Raw genomic sequence first — 18832 nt, forward strand, 5'->3', positions numbered from 1 at the left:
GCCGAGAAAGAATTGTTTTGTTCCCTGGTCGCACACAATGATTTTAACCGTTGCAAGTCAGAAACCGCACCAGCCGATCTTTCAGGACCCTGCAGATTATTACCTTAGTTAGTGCCTAGGTAAGCCATTAATAATGTGGAATTGGGGTATGAGGGAGTTACAGGCAAATCCTTACTTGGGCTATCTTTGTCCCCTAAGGGTGTGTGTGATCACTACCAGTTGGATACTGCTTTCCCTGTCCCCTAGGGAGGATATTGCATAGCAGGCTCACATCCCTCATTCCAATGGGGGTGCTCTGCCCCTTGGGGAGAAGTGACACATTCCCTGGGTTCATCACAACACATTTAAAACCAATTCTGCCTCAATCTCAGCGGAATAGTGCAACCAAATGCAAATGTTTATGGTGCAAACATTAGAATATTAAAGATAATATTTTGAATATTTTCACAAATTCTGAGTATAACAGTTACAAGGCCATGACCTCTGTACCCCCAATAGTGCTTTAACATCACCACAGCTAGCTGGTATTAGCAACCCAATTCCATTAGTCTTTAGAGACTTCTCAGTAGATGATATAACAATTAAATCCTGACGTTTGCTCCCTGAAATTCCCAAGTCATCAAAACATGTGTTATGCTATCCCCAATAGTTACAAGCATCATCAACATCTCTCTGGAAATGTTCGACTGCCACTAGCCTAAAAACCGGTCCGAGACACACTGCTCCTGAAGACTTAACTAATTCAGGATAATGTATCCAAATATAGGCCAATGTCTAGTGTTCCGTTTCTTTTGACAGTGCTAGATAAAGCTGCCAAACTACAGTTTTAAGACCTCTTGGAAGGGGGGACAGACCATTTGGGTTTTGGCCTCTACAGAGAAGTGGCACTGATGGATTTAAAGGATGCCCTCCAGAAGATCTTGTATGAGGGCTACTTTGGTCTGTTGCCGCTGCTGCACTTATTGGCAGTGTTTGACACTTTCTCACAAGCAGAAGTTCAAGAGTAAAGGTTAAGGATTTCATGTCAACAACTGACATTTTGTCATGAAGAGTACCCCAATGATCCTGCATCTCACACCTGCTCTTCAATACTTATTGAAACTCTACATGATCTACTGGTCAATCTCAAATTGCTGGAGTCGTGTTCCAAAATTATGCGGACGTTACTCATATTCTTTTAATTTGAATGCCAATTTCGAGGAAATTGGATGTCTTTAAATTGGTCAAAACGCACATTTGTGCTCTCTTCTGAACACACTTGAAAGGGCTTCCCAGGTTCCTCTACACTGTTCTTTGATGAAGGGTTCTGTTCCTGATATTTGGACCAGGCTAGATCTCTGGGCATGATCTTTGATTCATCTTAGTCGATGAAATCACACACTAGTAGCTTGCTCAGTCGCACACATTTCCATCTTATGGTCTTCAAACAGCTCAGAGCTTTATTATCTCAAGCGAATTGCACTGCTTTAGCAAGGGCAATCATCTGGCCCAAATTGGACTATTGCAATTGTTTATATGCAGGTTTCACAAAATGCCTTCTCCACCGCATACAGATGCTTCAAAAGATGGTGGTCCATAATGTAGGAAACCAGATCATATAACCCCCTCTTTGAGAATTATTCAGTGGCTGCCCATCTAGGTTAGAATAAAATGTAACATTTTGTTAACGCACAAGACACTGTTTGGCATGGCCCCACATTACATGAGTCGGCCATTCACTGGGTACAACTCTAATCAACCCCTTGGATCTAAATGATGCACCTTTGCACTTTCTTTATTTTCTCCTCTTAGGACGAATAGAGGAGCGCTGATAAACCATGTATGGTAGTTGCACCTATCCCAGTTAATTACATTGAAATTGACTGTGACATATGGACTTCATTTTTAGTGCTATGCTATGCAGTGCTACTTGCAACATATGCGGACAGTGAATGATATGCAAACAAAATTGGGCAAATCTCTTATCTTGACGCAGCAGTGCTGTTGCAGTACACCCAACTATGTAGTACCCGGCAAATGACTATCCTATGCCTACACAAAAGCAAAATGGTTGGCTTTGCCACTGCTTGTTTGACAAATGTTCCTCATTTGATGCGAACGGAGGCATGAACAAGCTGTCCGCACCTGTAAGAATTTACAAACAAGACGAGTACAAACATTGCACCTGCATTTGTTTTTGTTTACCTCTGTCTATTTTAATTAAAACGACTGTGCTGCTAATATTGCCTTTTTGTGCCATTTCTTTTTTTTTTTACTCTCCAAATGTAGTAAATGGGTGACTGCATATATTTGTTTTGCTGCTTAACTAATTTCTTTTAAGACCACCCTCTGCTACACCGTTTAAAGCCCTTCTAAAAATACTTAAAATTAAGATCTATTTAACATTCCTGTAAATGTTGAATTTGTGATTTCAATAACAGTGGAGCTGTACCATGGATTTTGAACAGATTCGAAAAACATTATACGCTAACCCAGGTGTTCTCTTGTGTCTTTACCCAGTCTGAAATTTCAACAAAGTCTTCTTGTAGACTTCTCTGCCTTCCCACAACGATTCATCAATCTGCTTCAACAGTGTATCCAAGAAGAAAGCAACGGAATCCCTAGGTATGTGAAAACTACCTTTCTTCATTAGTCCTCTTGAGTGCACTTATGAAAAGCAGAACGTCCTATAATGAGGAGAATACATTGGTTGGGTTCGAGGTGTTCCGAAGCCGACCAGACCGCCAAGTAAGATGTCTCATGTCTGTCTGTGTGTGTGTACTGTGAAGGCATCATGAAGCAAGACCCAGACAAGATTCAAATTTGTAATCAAAAGTTTTATTTAACTTAAAAGTCAAGGTGGAGTAAGGCCTAACTTGCCCTATGCTAAGGCGTGATTTCTCTACCTAATGAAAACTAAGGATACTCTGCGTCAGGATGTACAAATCAAGTAACTGTCTGTGTCCAAAACCTATGCTTGCCCTCACAACTAACTGTATAACGTGTAGGGATGTCCGCATCAAAATGAGTAATGCTCAGAAGTTCAAAAGAAAGTGTAGAACTTCTTCCGGCTCTTGGTTTATGATCAGCTCCCCCTTCTCAAAAGACTGGTGTTCCCTTCCCCAAGAGTTCAAATCTCCCAGCTTTTCAAAGCAATACAGTTCCTTGGGACACTTCCCAACTCTCGTCATTCTGGACTTCAGAATCATATAAGCAGCCGTGATAAAGGGCCCTCGGTCTAGGCTCACTTGTCGAACCACACGGTCCACCCATTACAGGTCACGCAATCGATACCCTTTCTTATCTGCTTTACATCAACAATTGTCCATTGCTTTCCTTGCACAGTTAAACTTGTTCCTTTCTTGTTATTCTTCCAACACTTGAATGTGGCCTGGTTCGCCACTATGCTCTTTGACACCTTGTGTATTCTTCTGGCTCTTGCCAACACAGGGTTTCCCTTAACCTGCAGGTTATTTAACTATTTCAACCTTGCACAACACCTGGCTTCTCCTCTCTTACCCTTGTTTTCTTTGGCTTTTCAAACACTTGTGTCGTAAACAATTGTGAGGAACTTGAGAGCATCCTCCCATCTACTCCCCTTGGATCGTCCCCTCTTCCCCGCAGTTGGCCAGGGAAAGGCCATCGCTCTTGGATCCTGACCCTGGGGGTGGATATCCGAGGGATTGGGTACCTTGGGGAGTGGGTAGAGGATGACTGCGGGTGAGACATGGTATCCCCCTTTTCTGTTTTGAGAATGAGTCCTACTCCCCCCCCCACCCCCCCCCCCCACCACCACCCCCCTGCCTGATACTGAGACTCACCACTGTGCTGCTGAGACAAGGAAGAGGACTATGGAGGGTTAAGCAGGTCCTGTTAATTGGTACAATTGTGCTCAGACAAAGAACATGAACCTGCAACCCATTGAAAGACTACAGATGCATAAAGTGAGAGACCGGCTGAGAGGAAGGAGAACCCTGCATCGTGAGAAGGATTGAGCTGCGAGGCGAGGAGCGGGCTGGAGAGGGGCCGGCGGAGAGGACGCTGTGTGTTGCCAAGGGTTGAGAGAGGCACTGCGACCTGAGTGGGCCGTGAGAGGGTCAAAGCCCCTGCAATCCCCTGTGCTGCATGTTCCCAGCTTGAGCTGGGGATCACAGCCGCTGACCGCTGCAGCGAGTTTCACAGGTGGCAAGCGCTGCTCGCTGGAGCTCATGTCGCGTACCCGGGAAGTGGGTGGAAGCCAGAGAAAACTACAGAGACACCTGGAGGAGCAGCCGTGCACCGGTGAGTGTGAGGGAGGGAACACTCGCACCGGGTGCTCCTGGGTGGGAATTGAACATTTGCAATTACTGATCAAACAAACTTCTGGGAGTGGGATTTGGAACCCGAAAGGAAGAATATTGAATACTGAACAAACTGCAAAGTACTTTTTGAAAGGCAGCTAAATATTGAATACCGAACAAACTTCCAAATACCTTTTGAAATATAACAAGTTATTGAATACCAAACTAAAGAGAAGATATGTAAATCATGAAAATGCATCGCAAATGATGTGAACGTAGTGTAAACCCGTTCAGAAGCATGTGTTTGTTTATTTATATGGCGCGCCAAACCCTGAGGTATCTGGGCACAGTTAGAAGTTACATATTAGATGGTAACAACAATACAGTAATATAGAATGATACAATAAGGTTACAGTTAGCACGGTACATGATTAAGATGGAGAAGAAAAAATATTACATGCATATTTACATATTTATAAACAAAGTGAAAGTCGGTAATGAGCACTTATGAATTAAGTGGAAAGCAAGTGTGAAAGGCAAGCTGATGAACTTGAATGGACACTGTGAAAGCAAGAGGGTGAAAAAGGACTAACGCCACAGAGTGATTTGAACACACATTATGGCAAAGCCAAAAAGACTGCTGTTGTGCAAACTACAGTAAATGTGGGTTATTGACACAGGTCCAGGGAGGAAACCTGTGTTGGCCAAGGAAAACCAAGAGCATCCCAAAGTGCCAAGGGTTATTGGTTGTGTGACTTCTAATAGGTGGACCGTGTGGTCCGACAACTGTGCCTAGACCGATTTTAGCCCCTTCTTGGGAAAGAACCAAGGAAAGCCAAGACACAGCCTGTGTTTCATAATAAGTGCTGAAGTGAAAGAAAACATCAGTTTGAATTATTGAAGAGTATAGAGGATTACAAAGTTCAACTGGAAGTATTCTTAAAAGTCAAGACTTGTTAAAGTTCTGTTAGAGGAACTGCGTTCTTGGGGAAGGGAACCCCGAGACTTTGTGAATTATGTAAACTTGAGGAAGGGAACACTGAGATATCTTTGAACTGTGTTGAACTTGGGGGGGGGGGGGGGGGGGATGGGAACCCCAGGACCATTTGGATTTATTTTGTGCTTGGGAACAGTGAAGCTTAAAAAAAGCCAGTGCTGGAAGAAGCTCAGAACTTTATTTTGAACACTATTTCTTTTAGTGCTGACATCCCCTACACATTTCACATCTTTAGTTGTGAGGGTAAGTATAGGTTTTGGATACAGACAGACAGACTTTTGAGTTGAAATTAATGACAAAGGCTGTCCTTAGTTTCTTTAGAAATCCCACCTTCGCTTAGGGCAAGTTAGGCATTACTCCATCCTGACAATTAAGGTAAATGAATCATTTTTAAGAAAAGTGAATTTGTTGTATGTGTCTTGCATCATGATGCCTTTACACAATTCACTCTGTCTGTGGTATCTTTCCCTTGCACAACCTTATTTCCATTGCATTCATAAGTACTCATAACTTGCTTCTGCAGCATTCAAAAATTGTTCAGTGTCTTTCAATTAGTTTGGTAGTCAATGTAAATTGCTTATGCTTTATGCAGCATTCAGAATTGCTTCTCTCGCTTTTGCAAAAGCTAATTTTTCTGCATTCCAAGTGGTTATAGCTATTTTCCATTCATTTGGTTGCTAAGAATTAGTATTTCAAGCACCCAGAGCACACCAGCATGAATTTCCCTTGTATCACTCACTGGCTCCATAAGGCAGCTCCCTTCGGCTTCTCGTCTGCTCCTCTTCCTTCCGCAGAGACCGGATAGAGCACTGCCCACTCTCTTGGCGTTCTGTGGCCGCTGGAATCTCTGTCCACAGCTCCTGCAGCGTGCACCAACTGGGAGGGTTGGCGGGCCTTCCAGACCCTCTCGTGGCAGGCAACTGCCATGGTATCCCTCTCTCCGGCCTGTGCTACTCCCGCTCCTCTTGCTCTCCAGCCAGCTTCTCTCCTGCTCATGTCTGCAACCTGCTTCTGGGTTCCTTTCCGTGCCCTTCCTCTTGCTGTGCAGCCAGGATTATTTTACCTATGGGGATTGTCAACGGCCCACAGGTGTGGGTCATTTAGGTCTATTGCCTGACATTCATGAAACCTATTAGCTGGACATGCCTGGCTGTTCAACAGTGTACTTCCATAGCACCCTTCTTCGCCACAGCACCAAAATGTTGTTTGGGGAGGTTTGAAAAGGAAGTGTGCATTACTGTGTGCTGTCTCCTACTCTTCTTGGTAGTTTACTGATGTGTGTCTGTATTAACAACATAAGGTGAATATGGGATTCTCTCTCACCTAAATGAGGATGTGTCCTCCTAGTTGGTCTCTTCCACATCCCAGTGTTGAGGTGATAATTCTGGGGGACATTTTGGAATGAAGAAAAGGGAAAGGGTTGACGGCCTACGGAGGCTTGAGGGATAGAAGGTTCATTTTGGAAAGGGAATGGGGATACCATGTCTCACCCAAGGATGTCTTCTCCCCCCCCCCCCATCCCCTCCCATGTTCCATCTACCCAGGTGATCCTCACTTGCATATCCACCCCCAGGGTTGGTATCCAAAAGCAATGGCCTTTCCCTGGCCACCTTGGAGGAGGATTCTGGGAGGAAAAGAAGGTAGGACGCCCTCAGGTTCAACACAGTACATAATATATATTTTTTATAGGATTTGTGAAAGCAACCCTGTAGTTATGTTAATGTTAAGGTACCGCGCACTATCACCACCGGAGTGGTCCCCTGGCGCTCTGGGTAAGTTGGTTTTCCCATGGCAAGCAGATTTTAGGCAGTTTATAACTTTGGCGTCGATCGAATCTGTACGAAACTTTGCAAAAAATATAGACCTGACTCAGTGATTTTGTACAGTTCGGTAAGGTTTGGTCAAGAGGGGATAAAGTTGTAAGGGGGGAAAATCCGGATAGACTTGAATGGAAAAAATCTTGCTTGCAGCTACAGCCCGAACTGCTGGATGGATTTTCACCAATTTTGCCAAGGAGTGACGACCTGCTCCCAAAAGCGTGTTTTTGTTGCAAGTTGGGTGTTTCTGTCCAGCTGTTTAAAAATAAAAAAAATTAAAGGATTTCACTTTTATCAGACATTATGTGTTTGTTTTTATTTATTGTGCACCTGGTTAACATACACAAAAAAGAAAACTTAGGCACAGTTAAATGCATTTAAAAGGGAAATTTTAATATCATAATAGCCATTATCACAACAATTATAAAAGAAAAGAATACATAGTGGACTTTAGTCATATAATCAATTAAGAGATATTAGGCGCACAACATATTCATAGGGATATAGTGTCTCTGCAAACTTACAATAGGTCAAAGTTAAAATTCATTGAATACACTCTGCTTTAAGAAAAGTCATACACGCAGGACCCAATGCATCCTGTTTAGATTGGTTTTACAAGCCAATTCCTCCACATGGCGAATTGGTCGAATCAATCTAGACACCCAACAAAAGTTTTACAGCCTCATTCCATACATAACTTGCTCCCTTAATGACCAATGAGGATGCTCCATATAAAGCACTCCAAAATTGGTAATTCTGAACTTTTATCAACTTGCTGAAAAAGGTATAGTATGCCTTTTTGAAAATAGGATTCTAGATGGTGGCATGGTTAGGATGTGGCGATTTGATTCGACCGCTCCATGTCAGAGCCTGCATAGTCTATCGTCAAATGATAAGCCTAACCAACTTCCAGTGTATGCAAAAGTAGGTAGAATATGTAAGTGAAGGTAAATCATGAACTCTCTCATTTTGCCATTGCAGTTATTAAACAAATATGAGTAGGGACTGCTAGTGACAAATACCGGCTGACAATATTTAAAAGAGCAACTTTTGCTGCTTAATGTTTTGTTAGTTAGTGCTCTGTCCCATGCCTAAGTCTTCTTTTTGAGGATATGAATATAACCTGGCATGTCAGATATTGCAACTTCCTCAAAGTTTCGACATACTGTTGTTTTCAACGCCTTAGGAACGTATTGGGTAATTCTACTTCCAACTTCGTTACTATAAGCACCATCAATGTGTTTTGTTCGGGTTTCCCCGAATAATAATAAAAAGTAAAGCTTACAGAGTTACAACATCCATTGCGCACAAAGTGAGGTAAGGCCCCCAGCGCACATTGTAAGGCCTCCACTGGAGTTGTCTTGGGAACATTTAATATTGTTCTAAGGATTTTCCCCTCAAACCGCTCCAACCATCCCACATAGGGTTCAGATATCTGTTAAAGGCCAAAAGTAAGTGCAGCAACTATACTAGTTAATTACATATTGATTAGGGCTTCCAGATTATTACCTCCAGTGTTAGCAGCAAATCGCTTTATCACAAGCCATTTATTGAATATACGAAACCTAGTAAAGTCCCCATAATAAGAGTAAGTAGGAGATATGGAGATATACAAAGCGGGATCCAAGATGGGCATAGCAGCCTACCACTTCCAAGATGGCATGATTGAATTTCCATACAAAACGGCCATGGTGCCTGGTTTTACTACCAAGCACCATAATCTTAGTCTTTGTTTCGGGTGGTTTGCCTTAGCATCCAAACAGTCTATGGAACGCTGTAAGCCAACTAATGTATATTCCATAACATCGTGTTGTCTGCATACACTAGCCAAGGGACAGACTCGGTTCCAATTTGTGCCTGGAAGTTTTGCACCCCATCGAAATGAAGTTCTAGGCCCTGATGAAGCTATATAAAGAGTCAGGACGCAGCTGAGATGTAAATCAAGTTACTATTAGAGAAGGACAAACAGCAGAAACAGTAATACAGAATGACGAGGGACGGGTGTCGGAGAGCTCTCTGGGTGTTCGGTCAGAGCTCATCTTATATAGCCTGGCAAGTTTCCATGATGTTTGTAGACATTTGGTAATACTAGGAAGCAGACATTTGTGAAGAAACCTTGCAGTATGCGTGGTTATTGTGTCACAAGATCAGTAGCAACTGTGGCGTAAACACCGGAATACTCCTTATAAGGTGGTATTTGCACACAGCTAGGGAAAGATACAGGGAGCTGGTGTCTCGTGGGTCCCGAGGGCAGCATTAGGTCGTGGCCTGCTTGGCCAAAGCGGGGTGTGGGCATGTCAGGAGAGCCGGGTGTAGCAGGAGGCCTCAGGCTAAGCCATGGTGAAGGATATGGGTCCTCGCAGGAGAGGACGATTGCTAGGAGGTATAGTATCGGGACAATCCTGCCACATCAAATCCCCCACCCTCCCAATTTGGTCATCCCTGTGACAGGGTAAAGGGCGCAGGTTGTCCTTTTGGGAGGGATGGTACTGGAGAAGGAGTTGTAGCAGTGTAAACTTGGCAGTGTATACTGTAATGGGGGACAACTAAGGCCAGTCAAATTCAGGAAATTACACTTGGGTGAAAGGAATTTCTTTTTTTGCTAGCGTTTGTTGGGGTGTACCCAGACACAACAATCTGACGCATTCAGTGGATCAGCATATGTCCTTCAGAAATTTGAGGAATGTATTGGTATCTGGAGACATGAATACTGAAGTGCTGGGCAGTTGTCCCAGAAAGACAGTCAACAGGGGTAACACGTCAGGCATGTGATCAGACAAACATCATTTATGCAGTGGGCATGCAGTGGCAATAATATTCCTGACTTATGCTGTTCAGCCCTACGCCGAATGGGGCCTTATGCCCAAATGATCCAAGCAATTTCAGTGATTCCTTGACCTGGGAAGCTGGAGATAACAGACAGCAAAGTTCCAGAAGCCAGCAGGGTAGATGCTTGATCAGGTGTGGAGCAGAAAGGTAGACTGTCGGCGTGCTGAAAATGTTTGTGGGCTGGCAGCTCAGCAGGAGAATAGGTGGCCCAATAAATAAGACAGAGGATGCAAATAGCAGGTATCCAGACCAGCTAGAAGGCACAGACCCTGGCATGTCACATGGGTCAGGTGGAGCTGATCTGTGATTCAGGAGAAGGAGCAAAGGCAATTGCTGAGGCGCTAGGATCACTCAGCCCGCCCCTCCCCACTGAACCCCCCCCCCCGCAGACCTCTGGTACTGGTGGGCCTTGGTGCCTATATTTCAGGTGTGCAGCTTTATTATGTCTGCATGAAGAAGAAACGCATTTTGAAAGCGTTGGGGCACCCGCCGAAGGCAGGTGTAGCAGGACGTCAGTACGCTTTAGCTGCCGGTGGCATTGGTGCTGGTGGCATTACTCTGTAAGTTATACCTCTGTACTGATATCGGAGTGTCGTAGTCTAGAAGTGCAGGATGGGGTGCTCCACAGTCTGTCCTCTGTGGACAGCTGCAGCGGGGTGTCTTTCTCCAGCATGGGGTCTGGCATGGATTCACATGCTCATGAATATTTCCCGTCGTCAGGCTGGGAATCCTCGGTAAAGAAAAATCAGTATCGGTTTCTGATCTGTCTTTCGTAGTAGTAACCAATCACTGATCTCTGCGTCATACTGACCACAGCCAATGACTGCCATCTCCCTTAGCCCCACCTCTGGCAGCCATCTTCAGATTTTTACCGCACGTTCAAGTGTTGGGAGTCCTCGTGCTTAGCTCTCGAGCTTTTGCTGCGTGTTTCGTGCTTTTTCAGGTGAATTTTCACATTTTTTCGGTTAATCGAGCCTCAAGCTCCACCGTTTCTACTCCCGTTAACGGATACCCGTTGCAGGATTTTCCTACGCCCCTCAAGGGTGAAGATTTCATCGAACCTCTTGGAGGATTCTAGAAGATTCGCGGCCTACTTTGAGATGGCCCAGGACGCGAGTTCGTCACCCGGACCCAAGCTGTTTCGCAGCTGCCCTGGATGCAGGCTGCAGAATGTGCTTAAGGAGGATGAACTTTTGCGATGCCTCTACTGTCTTCATGGGGACAAGACTCATGTAGAGAAGGACTGCCAGTTCTGCAAGAACTTGTCGGAGCGGACCATGAGGGACCGTCGATCCCGTCTCGCCAGCTGGTTGGAGAAGGGCTCAACGGGTGAGAAGAAGAAAGGGTCCGAGCGGGCTTCTAAGTCCTGTGCGGGCGCCCCGGCGACGGGGGCCCAACACCAGGCCAAGCGCCGCGAGTCAGCTGGCTCCGGGAGCGGCGAAAGGTCGGGCTCTTCGGTAGCCACGCAGGGCGCACCTTCCCCGGCACCGTCAACCACGAGCCAGCGCTCCGGTTCGGGGAAGAGGAAGTCCGAGACCCCGGGTAAGCTTCGGGAGAAGCCCCGTCCGATCTCGGGAGAGGGGGAGCAAGGCGTCGCCCCTCCCCCTAAGGAAAAGGCCCAGGACGCACCTAAGGTGGTGAAGGCCCCTACCCAGCAGGCAAAGGCCTCTATCGAGGCGATCGCGGCGACACTGGCCAAGCCGGCAGAGACCCCGCCAGCGGAGACTGCCTCCGGGACTAGAGTTTCCCTGCCGCCAAGGAGGGAATCCTCTTTTCAGCCCATCGTCATGGCCCCCGTGATGGAAAAGGGGGGGGGCACGGTAGCCTCCTCAAGCTCGGAGTCAGCCTCTGAGGGGGAACTGACCGAGGTCGCGAGGAATCTCGAAGTCCAATTCGAGAAGGTTCGGTCCCGCAAGGAAGATCCTCGGGAGATAACCGAAGAAGACGACGATGGCGAGGAAGAGCAGCCTTCCCTTCCGACGCAGCCGGAACCTAGGCCTCAGGATAGCTCGGCGGCCATTTTGTTTGCGATCCAGTCCTTAGGCTCTGAGATAAGGACGAGATTACCACGGCCCAGGCCGGAGGACCCGCAACCTGGCCCGTCGGGAAGACCTCAGAACAAACGACGGAGGACCCAACCCTCTCCTCCGCTCGCCCCCGTAAGGCCTGCAGTTCCCTCCTCATCCTCCCACGAGTCGGGAGATGACGGTGCGGTGGGCTCAACGACGGGTTCTGAGGGCGACGACGACGGAACGGGTCTCCCGTCTCCCGTCACACGGGCATCTCTGCCCGACGAGATTGGCTCATTCCACGCCATGATCGCCAGGGTGTCCGAATTGTTCCAGCTCTGCCCGGAGGAGCAGAAAAAGGAAGGTTTCCTCTATCAGCGCCGGGAGGCCAAGAGAAAGACGGTCATCGCGGTGCCTCTAATCAATGACATCTGGGAGGAGGGCCTGTCGGTACTCAAGAACCCCTCCACGGCACCAGCCAAACGGGACCGGTACGAGAAGAAGTACCGGGTCCCCGAGACCGCTCCCGTGTGCCTCAGGGCCCAGCCAACGCCAGATTCGGTCGTCTCGGCGGCAGCGAAGAAGAAAGTGGTGGGGTCAGGAGCCTCAACGTCGAATTCCCCTCCGGACGGAGAGGGAAAGAAGTTGGACGCCATGGGGCGACGGGTCATTTCGTCGACGACGATCAAAGCGGCCAACGCAATGGCGATCGTGGCCCGTTACGACAGGGAGCTCTGGTTTAAGCTGGCCCCCATATTGGACTTCCTACCGGACGACAAGAGGTCCGAGGCCCTGGAAATACTTCAAGAAGGCGAGGTGGCGTCGGACCACGCCATAACGGTGGCAACCGATATCGCCGATACCGGGTTCCGCCAGCTGGGCAACGGAGTTTGCCTACGACGACAGGGTTGGCTCCGGGCGACCGACTTCCGTCAGGACGTCCAGACCAGGGTGTTGGACATGCCGTTCGACGGCAGCAACTTGTTCGGGAAGGTGGTGGACGAATCCCTCCAAGCCATAAAGACGGACATGGAGACGCCCGCGCCCTAGGAGCCCTTCAGCAACGACGGCCCTTTCGGAGCTCCGGAGGCAGACGGGGCCTCCAAGGGATCCAGCGGTGGCTCGTCCTACCGCCAGGCGGCACGCTCCTCGTCTCAGGAGGCCTACAGGGGTCGCGGCAAGCAGGGAGCGCCTCGTCGGCAAGGTGGCCAGGGCGGCAAGGCCACCACCTCCAAGCAGGACTGAACCGGCCGTGGCCTCGGGGCCCCCACCGAAGCACCCCGGTGGGAGGCCGGCTGACGAAGTTCGTCGGCATGTGGAAGTCCATCTCCACCGATCGTTGGGTGCTGGATACCCTGGCAAGAGGACACTCTATCGAATTCCTGAAGAAGTGGTCTCCCGTTCCACCTGTGGCCAGGAAGGAAAATCACGTCCTGCAACTGCTGTTGGAAGTACGGGCGATGCTCAGGAAAGGCGCCATCGAGCCCGTCCCGAAGAGGCCCCGGGGCTCCGGGGTGTACTCAAGGTACTTCCTCGTCAGGAAGAAGACGGGCGGCTGGCGCCCCATCCTGGACCTTCGTCGTTTGAACAAATACATCAGATCACAAAAGTTCAGGATGGTCACCCTCCAGCACGTGCTGGGACAGCTGGAGGAAGGCGACTTTCTATCGTTGTTGGACCTGGAGGATGCATACTTCCACGTTCACATCCTCAAAAGTCACCGAAAGTTCCTCAGGTTCGTCGTCCAGGGACGCCACTACCAATTCAGAGCACTGCTGTTCGGATTGAAGTTGGCCCCCAGGGTCTTTACCAAGTGCCTAGCACCTGTGGCGGCGTGGCTGCGCCTGCAGGGGATTCACTTATACCCCTACCTGGACGACTGGCTCATCCGCTCAAGGACGAGGGAACTCGCCGTGGAACACACTGCGAGGACCGTCCAGCTACTCTCAGACCTGGGATTCGCCATAAATTACCCAAAGTCTCACCTGGTGCTGTCGCAGGTGGCCCTTTTTCTGGGAGCGAAGCTCGATACAGTGAGGCGCCTGGCGGCACCTTCGGAAGAACGGACGAAGACCATTCTGGGCAAAGTGCAGCACCTGCTAGCCACGGACGTGGCCAGGGTGAGGTCCATCAAGTCCCTCCTGGGGATGATGTCCTTTTGCATCTACCTGGTGCGCCTATGCAGACTACGGATGCGCCCTCTTCAAGAATTTCTCGACGCCCGTTGGTGCAGGCGACGGGCACCTTCGAAGACAGGGTGCCCCTCAACGAGGTGTTCCGGCGGGCGATTCAGTGGTGGGGCGTTCGAGCGCACCTCACGGCGGGCAAGGACTTTCAGACGCCGGCGTACCAGGAGACGGTGACGACGGACGCTTCCCTGGAAGGTTGGGGCGCCCACACCGGAGATCTCCACGCAAGAGGCCTCTGGCTCCCGGAGGAGAAGCTCCTGCACATCAGCATCCTGGAACTCCGAGCCGTGTTCTGGGCTCTCAAATCGTTCCTCCTGTCGCTCAAGGGCAAGGTGGTGCGGATCTTCACGGACAACACCCCGACAATGTTTTACATACGGAAGCAGGGAGGCACCAGATCCCCAGCCCTGTCCAAGGAGGCACAGGATCTGTGGCACTGGGCGGTCGCCCAGGGGATGTTCCTGATTCCCTTCCACCTGGCAGGAGAAAGAAACACCATCGCTGACTCGCTCAGCAGGGAGCTGCGCGCGTGTCACGAGTGGGAGCTGCGCCAGGATCAGGTGGATCAACTCTTCTGACGATGGGGCAAACCCCAAATCGACCTGTTCGCAACAGCGACGAACTCGAAGTGCCAGAGGTTCGCCAGCAGGTTTCCCCAGCCGAGAAGCATGGGCGATGCATTCTCGTTCCCCTGGGACGGCCTATACCTGTATGCGTTCCCTCCGTTGCCGTTGCTGCTTCGACTCATCAACCAGCTTAAGAGGTCCCGGTGCAGGATGATCCTCGTCGCACCGGCGTGGCCGAGGCAGATCTGGTTCCCGGACCTTCTGGACTTGTCAACGTCCCCATCCATCAAGCTGTCGGCGGACGCTGATCTTCTCTCCAGAGAAGGAGGCGCCATCTTCCACCACGACCCGGCGTCGCTGAACCTGCAGGCTTGGCTCCTGCAGCGCTAGAGTTTGGAGGGTACGATATACCGGCCGACTGCAGAGAGGGTCTTGCAAAGGCCAGGGCGTCCTCGACTCTCTAATGCTACGGTCACAAGTGGAAGAGGTTCTCTATCTGGTGCCGAGCACAGAAGATCAACCCCCTACGGATTACGGCCCCTCAAGTGCTGCCGTACCTGCTATCGCTGGCGAAGGCTGGGCTAGCCCATGCCTCCATTAAGATTCATCTGGCGGCGATCTCCAGATATACCTGAACCACAGGACTTACGTCCCTGTGGTCCCATCGACTGGTAAAAGAGTTTATGAAAGGACTGTTCCGGTCATTCCCGCCGGTGAAGGCCCTGGCTTGGGAACTTAACGTGGTGCTGACCAGGCTCATGGGGCACCCATTCGAGCCGATGCACTCTGCACCGATGAAGTTTGTGTCGTGGAAGACTGCATTCCTAGTTGCCATTACCTCTGCACGACGAGTGGGAGAGATCCAGGCCCTATCCTGCAAAGCACCGTACTTGACTTTCCATGCCTCGAGGGTGGTGCTTAGGACGCACCCCTCCTTTATGCCCAAGGTGCCGTCGGACTTCCATCTTAACGAGCCCCTGGTGTTACCTGTTTTCTTCCCGTCTCCTTCGTCGCCGGCCGAGAGGACTTTGCACTCGCTGGATGTGGCTAGAGCGCTGAAGTTCTACGTGGACCGCACAAAGAGTTTTCGGAGGACATCACAGCTGTTTGTGAACTTTAAACCTGTGAATCAAGGGAAGGCTCTCTCGAAGTCTATTTCCAGATGGCTCTCTGGCTGCATCATGCACTGCCACCGGTTGGCTAACCGACCGCTGCCAGGCCGTCCGAGAGCCCATTCGACCAGGGCGATCGCTGCTACTACGGCGTTCCTATCTGGTGTGCCCCTGCTGGACATCTGCAGGGCTGCTACGTGGAGGTCGACGCACACCTTCACCAGATTCTACTGCGTCGATCGGGATTCCAGGGAGGAGTCCAGGGTCGGCCAAGCAGTGCTGCGCAACCTGTTCGCTTAAGGTGAGCCTGGTGAGGAGGTAAGAGATGCTTAATGTTGAGCCTTTTTCCACCTCCCGTGGTTGTACATGTGTGTACTGCTATGTATTCTTGTATTCATTAGCATGTGAATCCATGCCAGACCCCATGCTGGAGAAGGAACAAGTTACTTACCTGTAACTGTTGTTCTCCAGCATGGGTCTGGCATGGATTCACATGCGAACCCTCCCGCCTACCCCTCTGCGGCTCTTCACTTGGTCATACTGCCACTTCACGTGCTACCAAATCTGAAGATGGCTGCCAGAGGCGGGGCTTAGGGAGATGGCAGTCATTGGCTGTGGTCAGTATGACGCAGAGATCAGTGATTGGTTACTACTACGAAAGACAGATCAGAAACGAAACTGATACTGATTTTTCTTTACCGGGGATTCCCAGCCTGATGACGGGGAATATTCATGAGCATGTGAATCCATGCCAGACCCATGCTGGAGAACAACAGTTACAGGTAAGTAACTTGTTCCTTGTCCTGGAACCCTGTAGGTGGCAGCTGGGCTGGTGTTTCCGGTGTCACTGGTGGCAAGGTGGCGTTGTCTTAGTCTTTTGGCTGTCATTTTTTTTTTTTGTCAGCCAGTGGTGCTTTCTTTACACAGTGACAGGCTTAGACCCAGGCGTCGAGTCCTCTGCAATGGCCTGTGGTGTGGGTTGTCAGCAGGACCTGGTAGGAATACTTGCAGATGAACCTTCAGGACCATCCGGTCTCCTGACGGGAGGCTGTGGCACGATGCTTCAGGTGGACGAGGAAGTTCCGCTTGTATTTGCTGGAAGTGAGAACTGACAGCGAGCATTCATTTCTTTGCAATATGGCACAAGAAGATGATCATTCAGTTGAAGACTACATAGTTCTAGAGCTAGTGGGGAAGTCACTGGCATCCTCATGGGTCTGCCTATTAGAATCTCATGTGTTGACAGGACAGACGTTCTGCTACCAGTATTTCTAATGTCCGTCAAAATGAGAGGGAGAGCATATGGCCAGCTTAGGCCTGTTACATAGCACACCTTGGCAAGGCAGTTTTTCAGGTACCCATTTCGAGCAGTGGAACATTTGAAGAATACCTAGGTTCTTGCAAATGTTTTGGAGAGTCTGTCCTGTGAAATGAATGCTCCTGGCAGAGTTTATAGATACTGGGCGGCCACAGCGTGGGATGAACTCCTTAAGTAGCCTCTTAGTTGCAGTGATCTAATCAGCATTTTTACAGAGGTAGGCCTCAGTCCATCTGGAGAATTTGTCTGACAACCAGGACATATTCAAAGGAGGCATATTTTTCATTTGATATTCGGTCAATTTGCAAATTCATGAAGTGTCTGAGGGGGCGTGTCATGTGCCCTGGGATTCGTTTTGACAGGCTTTTCCTGGGCTGTATGTAGGACAAGTGGTGCAGTGGGTGCAGTACCTCTATGCACTGGTGGGAACTTGGGAGAGAACCAGTATCTTTTGGAGCTTTGCAGTAGTTTTCCCCTTACTTGACTCCAACACTGAGTGAGCAACACTTGGCAAGTATGGCAGCAATGAATAGGGGGGGCCACTAACCAGCCTGTGCTATCATGCCCTAGGCAATCGGAGCAACACACCTTTAGTTTACCAGCTCTGTTTCTTGTTCTGGGGGGCGGCCTCGTGGAGGTCCGTCAATCCGGAAAGGGATGCTAGGAGGTCTTGAAATGAGAGGAGAAACTGCAGCACATAATCAGGAGCCTGAGCGCTGTGTTTTTGGCATACTGGTCTGCCAAAGCATTTCCCTTGGAGATGCTGTCTGAACACCGGGTATGGGCCTTACATTTGACAATGGCCAACTCGGTGGGTAACAAAATAGCGTTAAACAGTGCTTCAACATAGGGTGCATTGAGGATAGGGGTACTTTGGGCAGTGAGATAACCTCTGTTTCCAGAGCGTTCCATAATCATGCGAGATACCAAAAGCATAGCGGGAATCCGTGTTTCTGATGTTTGTTAATCTGCTTAGAATCACATGCTGTGCATAGGTCCGACATCCACCAGTGGTCACTGCGGAGTATTGCATTTTGTTTTTCGTAGTCGAAAAGGGGACGTCGAAAAGGCGTGTCTGAAACACTATCCCTATAGTGACGTGCGTTGTACCCACAATCCCTCATGCGTCGAGGTCCCTCAGATTGTTTTTTTCCGCCCAGCTACTGGTCGCCTTTACGCAGAGCTCCTCGAGAGACATTGCAGATTTCATCTCCTCGACCTTTGGTTGTTTTCTTATTAATATATAACACATAGATCCCTCCCTCGATGCAGTTGTGAAGCTTTTTCTCCGCCGAGCAAGATCTTCGACGGAGGGGACGAGCGGAAGAGATCCTTCGGCGTTGCCGAACACGTGGCCTGGCCTCGCAGGCCAAATACAGTAGGGAGAGTGGGGTCGTGGGACATCTCTTGTTTCCTTTCTGAGAATGCCTTTCCCTTTCCCCTTCCTTTCCCTTGGGGTCGTTATCACGATTTACTGCCTCAGCTATGGAGAGGACACCCTTTAGGTTTTGCCCGCGTTGCAAGGGCAAGTTCACTTGAAAGGACAAGCATTCACGGTGTAACCGCTGCTTGCCCCTCGATCACAAGGAGGAGGGTTACACGGCATGTCGGCTTCTTAAGCCAAAGACTCTAAAAGACCGTAGGGTCAAGAGGTGGGCGGCCTACGCTATGTCGAAGGCCGATTCCTCACCCGCCGCTGCTACCACCGACAGTGACGAGGAACGTGATAACACGAC

At 49.4% G+C, this 18832-nt stretch overlaps 1 protein-coding gene across 2 annotated transcripts in view; it reads left to right on the forward strand.

The window, feature by feature from the left end:
* SASS6 (SAS-6 centriolar assembly protein) overlaps window positions 1-18832 on the forward strand; it is a 1114399-nt gene that overhangs the window by 102029 nt on the left and 993538 nt on the right. For both annotated transcript variants that reach the window (XM_069641586.1, XM_069641587.1), the window contains exon 4: window positions 2500-2604. In XM_069641586.1, the coding sequence (XP_069497687.1) occupies window positions 2500-2604 (105 nt within the window). The remainder of the gene's footprint in view (window positions 1-2499; window positions 2605-18832) is intronic.

This window comes from Ambystoma mexicanum, chromosome 1q (genome assembly GCF_040938575.1).
Source record: "Ambystoma mexicanum isolate Mex_15411 chromosome 1q, UKY_AmexF1_1, whole genome shotgun sequence".
Lineage (NCBI taxonomy): Eukaryota > Metazoa > Chordata > Amphibia > Caudata > Ambystomatidae > Ambystoma > Ambystoma mexicanum.